Source organism: Sinocyclocheilus anshuiensis, unplaced genomic scaffold (assembly GCF_001515605.1).
Source record: "Sinocyclocheilus anshuiensis isolate Anshui unplaced genomic scaffold, SAMN03320099.WGS_v1.1 scaffold13, whole genome shotgun sequence".
In the NCBI taxonomy this organism is placed as follows: Eukaryota; Metazoa; Chordata; class Actinopteri; order Cypriniformes; family Cyprinidae; genus Sinocyclocheilus; species Sinocyclocheilus anshuiensis.
The window spans coordinates 3,541,788-3,558,021 of record NW_015538026.1 but is presented as its reverse complement, the minus strand read 5'-3'; the positions used below and the strand labels follow the sequence as shown (position 1 = coordinate 3,558,021).

The following is a 16,234-nucleotide window of genomic DNA, read 5'->3' as shown; positions in this document are numbered from 1 at the left end:
TTTTAGGCTACATTATGCAGTCAATAAGGAAAGCTCAAATACTGTCTAATGATGTCCTTGTCTCTCTTGTTTTGACAGCTGAAGGCGTCTTTGTGGACAGGACACTTAGAGGGCCAAACAATGGAATACTCTCTCCTGCCTACACTGCTCAGCACTCTACAGACTGAGGTTAAACGGCTTAGTTAGCAGTGTGCCTCTCCCCCAAGAACTCTTTTAGCCTGGGGAAAGTTGGGAAAAAAAAAACAGGCGAAGGAGAGTTTCCTTCATAGTACAGCACCTTACTCCAGTTCTTTGTAGTTGTTTGTTTGGGTTTCATTTGTCTTTGTGTGAACAAAAGTCAAGATGGATTTGGAGCCGTACCTGTGGATGGTCGTGATTGGCTTCATTATAGCCTTCATCCTGGCATTTTCAGTGGGGGCCAATGACGTGGCAAACTCGTTTGGCACAGCGGTCGGGTCAGGGGTGGTGACACTACGTCAGGCCTGCATCCTGGCTTCCATATTTGAGACCCTTGGCTCCATGCTCCTCGGTGCCAAGGTCGGGGAAACCATTCGGAAGGGAATTATAGATGTCAGTTTATACAATGAAACGGTGCCGATACTGATGGCGGGAGAGGTCAGCGCCATGGTCGGTAAGTAATGGCTCATTTAAAGTTGAAACCTCAATTTCGAAGATTAATGATGGAGAAGCTTAGCGAGGCATTCGTTTATTCGCTGTAGGCTGCCAGATTCTGGGAGTCATGATCACCTGTTTTAGAGCAAGTTGTAATAGAGCATGTTAGCTGTAAAAGAGTAAAAAATTTTAATTAAAAAAACATCTAATTCAAAGAACACTGCATGGATGGTTAAAAAAAAAAGTTATGCAGGTTTTTTATTTTTTATATCACTGGATAATGAATGGCTACATTGTAATGTTTTTAATAGTATCCCTTCTAGAGTCTGTATTGAAGACAGAAGGGAAGAGAACATATGGCTGGAAGACTTTTTTTTTGTTGCTCTACCTCCCACTGCAATTCCCATCTTTTTCAGGGTCTGCGGTTTGGCAACTCATTGCCTCTTTTCTGAAGTTGCCCATTTCTGGAACTCATTGCATTGTGGGATCTACTATTGGCTTCTCCATGGTTGCTATTGGCACTAAAGGAGTACAGTGGATGCAGTTAGTCAAAATTGGTAAGAAAAAAAATCCGTTATGCAATTCATTATTTATTATACTGTGGTAGTTATTTGCACACCAGAAAATTTCAAAACTTTTTTAAACGGAGCAACTGAGTGCTTAAGGTCAGCCTTTTACTGAATGTTTCTGCTGTCTAATTCTTTATTTAATGTCCTGTGTCCTAATTCATTTTACACTACTGTTCAAAAGTTTGGCCGTTAGTAAAAAAGAAATAATTTTATTCAGTAAGGATGCATTAAATGGACCAAAAGTAATAGTAAGGGCATTTATAATGTCACAAAAGATTTATATTTCAATTAAATACTGTTCTTTTGAACTTTATATTCAAAATAAATCCTGTATAAAAAAATGACACAAACATATTATGCAGCAAAACGGTTTTCAACACTGATAATAATAAGAAATGCTTCTTGAGCACCAAATCAACATATTAGAATGGTTTCTGAAGGGTCATGTGACACTGAAGACCGAAAATTCCGCTTTGCCATCAAAGGAATAAATTTACATTTTAAAATACATTTAAATTATTATTTTTAATTGTAATCATATTACACAGTATTTAGTTTTTACTGTATTTTTGATCAAATAAATGCAGCCTTGGTGAGCAAAAGAAACTTCTTTCAAAAACATTAAAAAAATCTCAAGCATTTGAATGGTAGTGTATTGTTTCTCTGGAGTGATATTATCTAATTTTTGTTGTTAATATACTTGTAACCGAGATGTGTAATTTATTTAACGTTGCCTGTTGGCCTTTGTGCCTGTAGCAGCATTATGCGTCATTATATTGGCATGCTATTGATTTAGTAATTGCTGTTTATTTAATGCAGTTGCTTCATGGTTCATCTCCCCTCTGCTGTCTGGTCTCATGTCTGGTCTGCTTTTCTTCATCATCAGATATTTCATTCTTAACAAGGTGAGTCATGGGTCGACTATTACACCTGTCTTTCATCACCTTACTTCAGTTATCACGCTTTGATAAATTTTGACATCGGAATGGAGGAAAAAAAAACGGTTCAAAGTTCTCAGACAAGTGTTTTGCGCTTTTGATTCAGACATCCAATATAAACATTCGAGTGCAGCAGAGACATTTGTCCAGTCCTTCAGTATACCAGTCCATCACCGGTCCTTATAAGACCTCACATGTTTTCATTATATTTACTCTTTGACATGCATTCAGCTATTTCCAAGTAACGGTGCCTGTGGCTGTTTATATTGCATGCCAATAGCTCAACTGTGATGGCACAGCAACTACTTTACAGTCGACAGCTATTCATCTTTTAAATGTGTGGCTGGTGTAGACTCTGCTTCAGTAAACACTTGAATATTTAAGCCTTAAAGAGTTAGGAACAGTGAAATGCATTCTTACATGTGACGACATAAGGACTGTGGTTTAAAGGAACAGTTCACCTAAAAAAAAAAAAACTATCCCTTTAATTGAGTATTTAAATTATTGTTGTTATTGCTAAAACTTAGAAATGTTGCTGTAGCAAGTTAAAGCTGAAGTACTAAAATAAGTAAAACTAAAACTAGAAAAAAAAAAAAAAAACTAAGCTAAACAGTAGGGATGCACGATATTATCGGACCGATATCGGAATCGGCCGATAATGGCTTTAAATGTAAATATCGGCATCGGCCCGATATGAAAAATTATGCCGATATGTCTTGCCGATAAGAGGAATACATTAACTCACATGTGCTCAGGGTGTGATAGTGATTAGATCAAGTCAGCAGTGTGGCTCATTCTTGGAGCAAAGTTTTGTCTGAATGATGATTAGATTCACTGTGATAGAGTAAACAGTAATAGCATGTGCAGCGGCATCCTCCCCCGGGTCCTAATGCCCGTTCTGTAAGGAGTTTTAATCTGTAGGGGGCGCTGTTGGCCTACTTCTAATTAAATTAAAAGTAAAATAGCCTACACAAATAACATTTAGACTGTGTTTCTGATTAAATAAAGCAGTAATTGATGTCATAAAATAACAAGTATGTTTTGATTTATAGGTCAGAAGCTATAGCTTACATGAAAAAAAAAATCACAAACATGACACTTGTAAATTAAATAATTTTATATACTGATTTATTCATTAATGTGTAATGTTTTATTTTTTAAACAAATCATAAGCTCTAAAAGATTTTCAGAATTTTTACAACTCTTTTGCTGTAGACCATTTACAAATGTTAAATCTTAAAATAAAATGTTAGAGTTAACACTGCATCTTTCTGGGGAAAAAATGCAGCGATTGATATATAGTTTATTTATAGTTATTTTCAAAGCTTCAGTGTACTGTCAAAAACCTTAATTATTGTTTATTTAATTCTAACAGATAAGTTCTTGTTAAAAACTAACCAAAATTAAAAATATTTTGCTTATAATTTCTGCACCGGAAAGACTTGGTGTTGTTTCCAAACAAAAGGAAATATATTGGTATCGGTCAAAATGAGTTGAAAAATATCGGCATATTGGATATCGGCAAAAATCCAATATCGTGCATCCCTACTAAACAGCAATATTAAAAATTCTAATTAAAATTAACGCATAAAATACTGGTAATATAAAAATAAAAGCTCATTCAAAATATTGACAAATGCTATAGTTCTATATAAATAAAACTAAAATCTATAATCTAAACTAAATTCTATATAAAAACTAAACACTGAAATGTGCTTCGCCTAAATTGTAAGCAACCATGGATAATTTTTTAAGCAGCAAAATATTGCATCTAACTTTACTAAAGAATTACAGTGACTTTAATGTATAAACAAACAAAAAAATTAGCAATAAATGTAACATTGGATGCGTTTTGTTCTTATTCATGGCATCTGTGTCGTATATACAGAGTTTAAGCTCTTTCTGTGATCTGTCCTTTACAGGATGACCCTGTTCCCAATGGTCTTTGTGCTTTGCCCCTCTTCTACGCATCAACCATCGGAATCAACACCTTCTCCATCATGTACACTGGAGCTCCCGGTAAGCCTGTCTTGAAGTGATAACACATTCACCCAAAAGATGTCCTTGATCAGACACGAGTTTGTTTGTTGTCACTGAATAGGCCATGTTTTCAACATTGTTTTAAGATCGCTTTCCATGTAAAATACCTTTTCTATCAAGATAAATTCACTGGATTGGTTTTAAATGTATTTATATGTGTGAGTGTGTCACGCTCTTTCTTTATTGTGCAGTACTGGGCTTGGAGATGCTCCCTGTCTGGGCTGTTGCCCTCATTACTTTGGCTGGTGCTCTGGTATGTGCCGGTCTGGTCTGGATTTTTGTTTGCCCCTGGATGAGAAGGAAAATAGCAAGTATGTATTGTCCTTATCCCTCCCGCAGGCTTGTGACTTTAGGTGTTTTTAATGTCTCTGTCAGATGTCTGTGTTTGTCCTAAATTTTCTATTTCTTTTTCCAATTAGGAATCAATTATCTGAGGACAGTTGGTATTACTAATTACATTTGCAGAAATTGTGTGATCCACGTGTTTTTGACATCTGGCCATTTAGTTAGATGTTATCTTTAATCTAGCTTTGTAAAAAAATCAAAGTTGTGACTCAGCATGAGGCATCTTCACCAGCTCAGGAGGGGAAGGAACATCTGCTGCTCTGCTCTGCTGGGGCACTCTGTAATGTAAAGACTATATTTTGCTGGCTCTGGCTTGCGGGCCCATGTTGCGTTCGACTGACGCTGAGAGAAATAAAAAGCAAATAAACTGAAGCTGTTTATTTGAGAACATCACAGTTTTTTTCCCAGATGAGTCACACGGACTTTGTTCAGTCGATGTACCTTTCTCAGTGCAAGATTGGCTGCTCACATGTTTTGATTGAGAGAAGTGTCTTAAAGGCACAATATGTAATTTTCGTAAAGGCGTAGTTTGATGACTCCGTGTGGAATCATGGGAGTTGTTGTCTTCATCCCCACAGCTGATGCAATCTGACGGGACTCGGGCAGAAATCATGTTCATGGACAGTGTTGGGAGTAACGCATTACAAAAGTAATAATATTACAGTAGTATATTACTTTTTGCTGTAACGCAGTAATATAACGCATTACTAATAAAATTTGGGTAATATTATTACTCGTTACAATCTCAGTAACGCAGGTTACAACAACATATTTTAACTCTAAATTAAGGGGTGAATTTACCAACACCGCAAAACAGCACCAGAGAAAAAATTCCGCAGTACAATTCAGAGACAGTAATATTGTAATGTAACTAATTACTTTCAAAAGACAGTAACTAGTAATATATAATGTATTACATTTTGGAAGTAACTTGCCCAACACTGTTCATGGATGAGCTAATGATTTGTTAACATAGTAGAATGAAGCCGGGTGAGGCTGAAAGCCGTCAAAGCGAAACTAGGCCGCTGAACGAGCGCGACACACGGCTCGAGAGCAGCGGAGCTTTTATTATGCCACAGTCGACCGCTTCCGCTCCTTCCGGTCGTGCGTATGTGGGGAAAACAAGCAGTGCTGTTTTATCATACTAGATACATTTGAAAGTTCTGTTATAATGCTACTCTGTGCGGTCGTCACCGGCCTATTAAAACGCACAACATATTAAAGCGTTTTTGGTGTTTTCATGTTTCCTACAAAACAAAACCGGAAATCGAGGGTGTATGACGTCATTGGCAGGCCACACAATGACACTATGGACACGGTCCGTGTCACTAGTTAAAATTGCTTATTTCTCTGGATTTAAACATTCTTCGAAACATTTGGGAATGTAAGTACACAAGTCAGCAACATATATAACACTGTTCTAGTGGTTTTTGGATATTTTAATTAAAAAAATCTTACATATTGTGCCTTTAATGAAATGAATCACTAATGAAATGAAATGTTGAAGCACTGCTTTCACTCACGGATCAGCGCTTTAAATTGTTGCTTGCTTTATTAAATTTGTTTTCAGATCAAGGGTCTGTTTCATAGTGCGGTTTCCCATGGGAAACAGAGTTGTAGGAATCTATTTATTTATTTGGCTTTTAGGCTGTTGAGAAGGATCAATGTGTGTAGCTCAAAATTAGCATTAAATATGTGGGGCGCTAATTTAAAGTGCTTGTTATTGTTGTTCATTATCACTGCTCGATTTAAAAAGGCCAATTGTAATCATACTGATATCACAGTTTTTCACGCATGGAATTATCCATGTTTATTAGTGATTATGTTTGCTTGATTATATTATTCTCACTGTAATATTGTTAATGCTGCTTTTAATTTTCAGCTTTTCACCACTTTCACAAAGCTTGCCTACTTCCCCTCGTCTGCTCTGCAAATAACATTTATGTTGATTAGGGATGCACTGATGATACTATTCTGGCTGATACCAATAAGTGAAAATTCTATATAATTTTGTCAAAATTGCACTACCATTAAATATTTGGGGTAGTGTGTTTATTGTTGATGAAAGAAATTAATACTTTTATTCTGCAAGGCTGCATTCAATTGATCAAAAGTGATTTCTATATCACACAAATCTTGTTCTTTTTACAACTTTCTATTCATCAAAGAATCCTGAAAATTGTAATCCCAGTCTCCACCAAAATAATAAGAACTGTTTTCAACAAAATGATAAAATATAAGAAATGTTTCATGAGCACCAAATCAACATATTAGAATGTTTTCTGAAGAATGGAGTAATAATGCTGACTGTACAGCTTTGCATCACAGTAATAAATTACATTTTTACAATATATTCAAATAGAAAATGGTTATTTTAAATTGCAATATTTCACAATATAATTCTTTTTACTGTATTTGTAATCAAATAAATTCAGCCTTGGTGAGCATTAAAGACTTTTTTTAAAAAGCATTAAAAAAATCTTGCTCAAAAGACCACAAATTTTTTAACTACAGTGTAAATTTAAAATTAAACACTAAAAACTAAAATCAGATTGAAGTGTATTAAAGTGTATTGTATCAAAGTGAATTTAATACATTTAATGATAACGTTATAATGTCCGATATGAAAAATTTATATTGGCTAAAGATAACATTTAAACATGTTATTACATTATTATTGTTTTTAAAGATTAACTTAGACCGTTAGATTAATGCAATGCTAAATGTAAAAATGATGGAACTAAGATGATGCACAATTAAATATCCTGTATGGACTGATATGATAAAAAAATAAAATATTGGCCAAAAACCAATAGAATGCTGATATATCATGCATCCCTATCATTGATACCTAATATATGACTATATTTAATGGTTTCCTGGCTTTTTTTTTCCCAAAACAGGTCGGCTGAAGAAAGAGCATGCTCTTTCCCGCATCTCTGATGAGAGTTTGGATAAAATCCCGGAGGAGGAAGAGGAAGCCCCTGTGTTTAAAGAGCTTCCAGGTGCGAAAAGCAACAACGATGCTGTGCTGCCCCTGACAGAGGAGTCCACAGGAGAGCTGAACAGCCTGGCTAATGGAGGCACCGTCCTGCCCAACGGCAGAGTGTATGGTACGTTAAAGGACTTATCTTGTTTTTAATGGGTACTATCTGACCAAAATGTCCTGTGCTAACCTTATGGGCTTATTTCGTTTTTTTTTTTTTTTTCCTGTCAGGTCGCACCAACTCCATGACCAACGGGTGCCTCAAGTCACCCGTGTCCAATGGGGGCTTCAGCTTTGACGGACACATGCGCAGCGATGGCCAGGTCTATCACACGGTTCATAAGGACTCTGGTCTCTACAAGGACCTCCTTCACAAGATCCACCTGGGCCGCCTGGAGGACGAGCGCAGCGGCTCACGTCCCGACAACAACTACCGTCACCGCCGCCGCAACAACAGCTATACATGTTACACAGCAGCCATCTGCGGCATGCCGGTGCAGCCCCTAATGCGGTCGGAATCCAGCGCCCCTCCTCCAGAAGACAGTGAGAAGCTAGTGGGCGACACAGTCTTCTATTCGAAGAAGCGATTGCGTTACGACAGCTATTCCAGCTACTGTAACGCGGTTGCAGAGGCTGAGATTGAAGCGGAGGAAGGTGACGTGGATGTGAAGTTGGCAGCAGATAAAAGGGAGCCCCGGGCCCCAGCTGAAGGGGTGCTGGAGGACTGTGTTGATGAGGACAAGGAGGAGAAGGACAAGCCTCAAGTCTTCCTGCTCTTCCACTTCCTGCAAATCCTGACCGCCTGTTTCGGATCGTTTGCGCATGGGGGGAATGATGTCAGGTATGCCATTTGATGTCTATGTTTCAAAACCAAGATTAATTCATTTTTATGTGCAAGTTTTTAAGTATGCTTTTGAGAAACTTTGGTAGTTTCTTTTTTAAATATTTTTACTTTTTAGTGTGACTAGTGCATTCAGAATAAGACCTACTGTACTATGTGCACCATTTCTTCACATTCCACAGCATTAGTGTGCCCTGAGAACAAGCCCTCAGTTCAGTGCCACAGATCTGGTTCATGGCTCTGCAGATGATTTGGCTCATGCCCAGACTGTTAAGACCCAAGTGAGATGTGGCCATTAGTTTGGGCTAACTTCAGCTGCTTAATGCTTTGACAGTTAAAATCTTTCAACTGGTTTTATTGGTGACATCATTTGATTATTGTGTTTCTATTTAGTGTGAAGTGTAAACAAAATTCAAACAAAGTTCTCCCTCAGAAAAAAAAGTGCTAAAGCTCTCACTGGGGCAGTACCTTTTTGAAAGGTACAAAATATAGACCATATGTACCAATATGTCCTTATATGCACCCTTTAGGGGTAAATAAGGTACAAACGCGTGCCTTTTAAAAGGGTACTGCCCCAGTGACAGCTTTTGTACTGTTTTTTTTACTGAGAGCATGTGACCTCTCCACTGTCAAATCAATAGCAGCTCAAAATGAAATAATAATTATTTCATAAATGTATTAATAAATATGTTATTAATATTTAATAATAATAATAATAATAATAATAATAATAATAATTCTTTGTTCATTTAAATTATTTTTCCATTTTAGTTTTGGGGGCAAATTAATTTAGGGCAGATTCATTCTCTGGTTTATACGCTCAAAAGTTTGGGGTCCATAAGATTTTTTTTTTTTTTTTAATAAAGAAATTAATGTTTTTATTTTAAAAAATTGCAATAAATTTATCAAAAGTTACAGTAAAGACAATAATGTTACAAAAGATTTCTATTTTAAATAAATGCTGTTCTTTTGAACTTCCTATTTATCAAAGAATCCTGAAAAAAAAAAAAGATTTTCACACAAATATTAAAGTGCAAAACTGTTTATAACATGATTACTAAACACTGATATACTGAAATGTAACTGGACACAAATCCAAACCAAAATCAAACATTTTAAATGAGCCTTTGAAATAAAAAAGCAAATTATTTTAGTGTAATAATCTGTTTCTGTTGATGTCTAAGCTCCAAAATTGTATATATTAAAAAAAAAAAAATGTAATCTAGAAATTATTTTAATAGTGAATTAGTGTTTCTTCACGTGAATCTCATCACACACAGACTTTTAAGTGTGAACATGACTTTCGTGAGTATCAAATCAGCATATTAGACCAATTTCTGAAGGATCGTGTGACACTCAAGACTGGAGTAATGATGCTGAAAATTCAGCTTTGCCATCACAGGAAGATATCTTTTCATAATCATGATACATTTTGGGGCTGAGTTCAGCTAATATGTTGATTTAAAGACCACATGGCTTCATGTCACTTCCCCTGTGAACATGCTTGTTTTTTCCTTTTCTGCAGTAATGCAATTGGCCCTTTGGTGGCCCTGTGGATGATTTACGAACAGGGTGGGGTGATGCAGGATGCGGCCACACCAATCTGGCTGCTGTTCTATGGCGGCATTGGAATCTGTACTGGACTGTGGGTTTGGGGTCGACGTGTCATTCAAACGATGGGCAAAGACCTCACTCCCATCACCCCCTCCAGGTGAGATCAGCCTTTTGGCAGAGAGCATGATGTTTGTGCATGATAATTGATGCATGTGCTCCTGTTGCATGCAGATGTAATGATTTCTTATCCACTGTAAGAAATCTTCTTAAGCCCAATGCACACTGTATGATTTTGCCCATAATTTAGAAATTTGACCTAAGGTCTCACTGGCATCATACCGTTCAATCTAACAAGCAGCAATCAAAAAGAACAGAAAAATTGCACAGTGTACAGTGAGTTTAATTTAAGTGGCCTCTTACAGGAAACCCATGACAAAAACACACTATTTTTCCATGTTTTATTTATTTCTGACAATACAAAAGGTGTCTTTCTTTTCCTGTAGCAAGTGGAAAATTGTTGAGGTGGGGGACCGGTTTTTGGTGTAAAACGCTGACAGAACTGAAACCTTCCTCTTGGTCCTAAACCAGTGCTGAAGGTGTAATCGTAGACTACAGAAACGGAGCATGTGCTTTGGCAGCAGGCACACAATAGTTTATCTGATATTGAAATCTTGCTAGATTAGTTCTGTTTATCGGCTTTTCTCCTCTCCCGTTTGGGTACTTGCCCTCAATCCCTCTTTGTGTTACCACCACAAATCGGGTTAAATTTCACCGTAGAATGACTTAATTTAAATTTTTAACACACTTTAGAATAAGGTTCGATTGAAGAGACTGGTCACTGTTTTGCACCCACTGCTCAGAACTGCCTGAGTTTGCTATATTTAGCAAGACACTTGTGCACACAGCCTCAGCGACCTTGCTTTCTCTTAGTAACGAGACAAACTGTCAAAAACAAATGAGCTTGAGTTGATAATCAGAACAAAGGCTTTCCACCCTATAAAAAGATCTCTTGTCATTGTTCTGAGAAAGCCAACAGCGGTTCATTTTTCTAGAGATGCTTGTTAGGAAGTCATGATTACTAAATACTGATATACTGAAATGTAACTGGACACAAATCCAAACCAAAATCAAAAAATGTTAAATGAGCCTTTGAAATAAAAAAGCTAATTATTTTAGTGTAATAATCTGTTTCTGTTGATCCAAAAATAGATCCAAAATTGTATATATAAAAAAAAAAAAGAATTTAGAAATTATTTTAATAGCGAATTAGTGTTTCTTCACGTGAATCTCATCACACACAGACTTTTAAGTGTGAACATGACTTTCGTGAGTATCAAATCAGCATATTAGACCAATTTCTGAAGGATCGTGTGACACTCAAGACTGGAGTAATGATGCTGACACTGTTTTGCACCCACTGCTCAGAACTGCCTGAGTTTGCTATATTTAGCAAGACACTTGTGCACACAGCCTCAGCGACCTTGCTTTCTCTTAGTAACGAGACAAACTGTCAAAAACAAATGAGCTTGAGTTGATAATCAGAACAAAGGCTTTCCACCCTATAAAAAGATCTCTTGTCATTGTTCTGAGAAAGCCAACAGCGGTTCATTTTTCTAGAGATGCTTGTTAGGAAGTCATGATTACTAAATACTGATATACTGAAATGTAACTGGACACAAATCCAAACCAAAATCAAAAAATGTTAAATGAGCCTTTGAAATAAAAAAGCTAATTATTTTAGTGTAATAATCTGTTTCTGTTGATCCAAAAATAGATCCAAAATTGTATATATAAAAAAAAAAAAGAATTTAGAAATTATTTTAATAGCGAATTAGTGTTTCTTCACGTGAATCTCATCACACACAGACTTTTAAGTGTGAAATTTTTTTTTTTTTTTTACTGTCAATTTATTCATCATCACTTAAACTTTCACTGGATTCAATGAAACCGGGATCATTTCATGGCACAGTTTTCTGTACATAAAGTATCTGTCATTAGATGATAAAGTAACAGATGTAACAGAAAAAGTTACTGAAAGTTTACTCCAAAAAAAATCTTATTGGCTTACAACTACCCAGAACAATGTAGTATGATGGTGAGTTTTGCCAATTTTAATCAGAAAATTAAAAATTATAGTAATGGTGTATTTAAAAAAAACTCATCAAACATTAACAAGAAAGAAAATTCATGGAAGTTAATGTGATTATTATTCATTTTTATTATTATTTTAAATATTTTCTAAAGACAGAAACTTTCAACAAGATTTAACAAAAAAGCAAATAATTATGATTTGAAAATTATTTTGATTTGCTGGAACAATTTGCAGTTTCTCAATGTGTGTGTGACTGAACGATTTCGCACTGCAGGTCTCTACAATCCTGCATGACAGTCAGTCTATACTGAGTGAGTGTGCATCAGGTGGCCATGCTCCCTGTCTCATGCCCTCACGTAGCGCACCGAAATAACAATCAATGTGATCTCAGTATCTGTCAGCTTGCTCATTGGCTTTGATGTTTGTTGACAGGAAGGAGTTGGGTTTTTTTTTTTTAATGGGGACAATGTAAGGGAATAGCGAACACCATGCAGTATACCTTTTTTTCAAAACTCTTGCTGTTTAGATTGGTTTGCATGATTTGATGGAAGGTTTGTCTGCTTGTTTGTGCACAGTGCATATCTTCCTCACGTTCATGCTGTCTGTGTGTGTTTTAAGAGGCCACAGGAGTTTATCGGCACAAGCGTAATCACCACAGAACTGCCGCTGTTTCCACCTGCATGCATGCACACGTGTCTACCCTGTGATGCACACTCACTCACACGTTCATACTTAATAGGCAAAAACTCACAGAAAACCTGTCAACCTTGTTTTCTTGTTACTTCACCTTCATCTCCTTGTGGACTTTTTGCATGCCTGTTAAAATGTTTCCACTCCTCCAGACCTGCGTGCTGCACGTGCACCAGCCTCTCTCAACGGCATGCATTGCAATTATTGGTTGAACTGCAGGTGTGACTGTATAAAGTTGTGTTTTGTTGCCCTCCCCCCGCAGTGGATTCACTATTGAGCTGGCCTCAGCGATCACTGTTGTTTTGGCGTCCAATATCGGACTTCCAATCAGTACGACACACTGCAAGGTAAAGATCGGGTCAGAGCCCAGCTGGCCCCCTTAGGTTATTGTATGCACTCCACCAGAGAGAAGAGGGAGCCGTCTTGTTTTTGCAGGGAATGAGAGGTGCCCACATCAGCTTTCCGCACATGATGCTATTTGTTATTGATAAATAATGACATGGATGCACAACCACTTGACACTTTACACAAATAGGGTGCTGTCCAATCACAACAAACTGACCAAATCTCATGTTCTACTCCATTGTTTCACATTGAGTCAAATGTCTGACAATTATTTGGTTGTGTCCCGTCTCGCTGGTCTCGACCTCGCTAGACCTCAAATGTAATCAACTATTAAACTCATACAATCAAATGATATAATTGTAGAATTATAAATAATTGTAGAAAAATGCTTAGTGTTATGTTTAGACAAGTAAATAACTAGTTGTCAATAAAGAACAAGTTGCCCAGCTCAACCATTTAATCCAGTTACCAAAGTTAAGGTATAAGAATTAAGTTTGAAGTAGAATTTTTATAGGAAATATAAGTTTATTAATAACCACTGTTGTTACTTTGCTAAAGTTTTTAAAAAAGTTTTTTTGTTAATTTAAATAGCTGAAATAAAATATAAGTATTAGATCAAAAACTTAAAAATGAGATATGTTGCATTAGCAAATAACTGAAAATGTTTCAATTGAAATACTTATTGAAACTAAAATTGAAATAAAAATCAAAGCTAAATATTAAAAAATGACAAAAGCACTTAACAAAATGACTGAAACTAAAAATAAAATAAACTCAATATATGAATAAAAGCCAATTCAAAATATTAATAAATAATGCTATTAATAAATAATACTAAAAAGTTAAAACAATCAGAAATAATACTAAAATAGCACTGTTACTACTAACAAAAATATAGTACCAAATTAACTAGACTAATAGGACTTCACTATTATTTTGAAATGTTATTTTTGTATTTAATGAATTTAATTAAATTAAAAATGTTTATTTTTAGAAAATAAGGAAATCACATAAATCAGGTTTATGACTGCATTATGTTGGACATAATTTAGACAAGATTACCAGTATTTTAGTAACAGAAAAATCCTCATGTAATAAATAGAAAATAAAGCATATCATATGATATGTTGTTTGAAGTGCATGAGCAACATTTTCTGAACGATAAGCACTTATTTATTATTATTTTTTTAATTGATAATGGCATTTGATGTATTTATTTTTAATCAAGATTATACTCTGGCAGGCATCCTGGATTCTCTGATCTCAGCCATCCAGTTACTGATGTCATTGGCTCGGTCACTGTTTCTGATGCTTATAAAGCAACTTTACTGCACACTGGTGTCAATCCTGGGACAATGGACACTCTCATCAAGGCTGAGACAGCTCTCTCAAACCCTTTAGAAATGAAGACGAACGCTCCCTCCTCTGCTCTCAGGCCTCAGGATGAAATAACACTCTTCTCTTCACAGATCTGTGTTTAAGTGATGCTTCACTGCATCATCTCTTTGTCCCCCTCCTCATCTCTCTCATGGCATGTTGCTGTGTATTTGTCTGCATTTGCTCGGGCCACTGGTGTCTTGCTCCATGCTATGTGTGTCTCTTATGTTTTATCTGTTGTGTTTGTCTTTGTCTTGTCATTTGTCGTCTTTTCACAGTGGATTTTGCATTGAAGTAATGAGTGCTCTAACAGTGCTCGTTGCCTCAAATGTGGGCATTCCTATAAGCTCCACCCACTGCAAGGTATTGGTATAGTAGTGAAGCTTTGGTAGTGCTAAACTCCACCCCCATAGCTTCTCTAGTGTAATCATGGAACAGCCAATTAATGCTCACCTCTGCAGACATGTAACTCCATGATTGCAGTTGCGATTCGCCTATTTGATTCATTCTTTTTTCATCTGCTTAGTAGTTTTAAAGATAATGCATTAATCGAAGACAGTATGTTTTTAAAAGGTACTGGGTAGTGCATACATTGTAGTCTAGACGCTAAACATGTTAACCAAACCATGCCAACTGCAGTGATTCCATTAAAACGCAGGTAATTTCTCCTCTTTACTAGCATAGGTCAACAGCCTGAACTGGTCACATTAGGCTAATACTTGACAGAAATGAGTCCAGCAATCTCACCTGTAGTCAAAAATCAATACAAAACCCTGTTTACATTTTGTCGCTACACATTCCTAGAGCACAAATCAGCTGGCCTCTATTTATTCTCTATTTTCTTGTGTGTGCTTTATAATGTTTTTGTAGGGGTTTGGGGATGCTTTGTGATACAAGGGCAGTCAAGAGCTTTAAGCATGTTTGGCTTTAGACTGATACCTCATTCCACTCCATGACCTCTATTCAGATTCTTAAACTTCTTGTAAAATCTTTGTAGTGCTTTAAAACCTGGTTTGAGGCTAAAGATAGAGGGCTTGAGGTTCAGTTTGCGTTAGGGCTGTCAAGTTAACATGGTAATTTGGTGTGATAAAGAATAAAGGCCTGTTCACACCAAGGACAATAACTATAAATATATAGCTCTAAAAATCGTTCTCAATATTAAAGAATAGCACACCACACCACAACTATAATGATAAAGGCACAGCGAAATGATTTCATTGGAATCACTTTCAGAACGATTTTTCCAGCTGATGAACGATAAAAACATTGACACCCAATTTATGTTTACACTACCGCTCAAAAGTTTGGGATCAATAAGACTTGTAATATTTTTTAAAGAAGTCTCTTAAGCTCATCAAGGTTGCATTTATTTGATCAAAAATACAGAAACAAAAACGGTAATCTTGCAAAATGTTATTAAAATATAAAATAATGGTTTATATTTTAATATCCTTTAAAATATCATTTAAAATATTTTTTTGGGAAACTGCGATACTTTTTCAGGATTCTTTGATGAATAAAAAGTTAAAAAGAACAGCATTTATTCAAAATATAAATCTTTTCTAACAATATAAATCTTTGCTATCACTTCTTATCAATTTAAAACATCCTTGCTGAATAAAAGTTTTAATTTCATTCAAAAAAAAAGAAAGAATAAAAATTGACTGACCCCAAACTTTTGAACGGTAGTGTATATTGTTAGAAAATATTTATATTTTAAATAAATGCTCTTCTTTTTAACATTTTATTCATCAAAGAATCCTGAAAAAAAGTATCACAGGTTCCAAAAAAATATTAAGCAGCACAACAGTTTCAACACTGATAATAAATCAGCATATTAGAATG

The 16,234-nt window shown here is 35.8% G+C and overlaps 1 protein-coding gene across 4 annotated transcripts in view; it reads left to right on the top strand.

Annotated features, from left to right (window-relative positions):
• LOC107679960 (sodium-dependent phosphate transporter 2-like) overlaps window positions 1–16,234 on the top strand; it is a 48,220-nt gene that overhangs the window by 28,395 nt on the left and 3,591 nt on the right. For 3 of the 4 annotated variants that reach the window (XM_016475694.1, XM_016475700.1, XM_016475708.1), the window contains exons 2-10: window positions 79–631; window positions 1,029–1,169; window positions 2,001–2,086; window positions 4,042–4,138; window positions 4,351–4,470; window positions 7,408–7,617; window positions 7,722–8,331; window positions 9,857–10,042; window positions 12,930–13,014. In XM_016475694.1, coding sequence (XP_016331180.1) covers window positions 343–631; window positions 1,029–1,169; window positions 2,001–2,086; window positions 4,042–4,138; window positions 4,351–4,470; window positions 7,408–7,617; window positions 7,722–8,331; window positions 9,857–10,042; window positions 12,930–13,014 — 1,824 coding nt within the window. In that variant the 5' untranslated portion in view covers window positions 79–342. Of the gene's footprint in view, window positions 1–78; window positions 632–1,028; window positions 1,170–2,000; window positions 2,087–4,041; window positions 4,139–4,350; window positions 4,471–7,407; window positions 7,618–7,721; window positions 8,332–9,856; window positions 10,043–12,929; window positions 13,015–14,667; window positions 14,753–16,234 lie in introns of all 4 variants that reach the window. The other variant, XM_016475714.1, reaches the window with a different exon arrangement.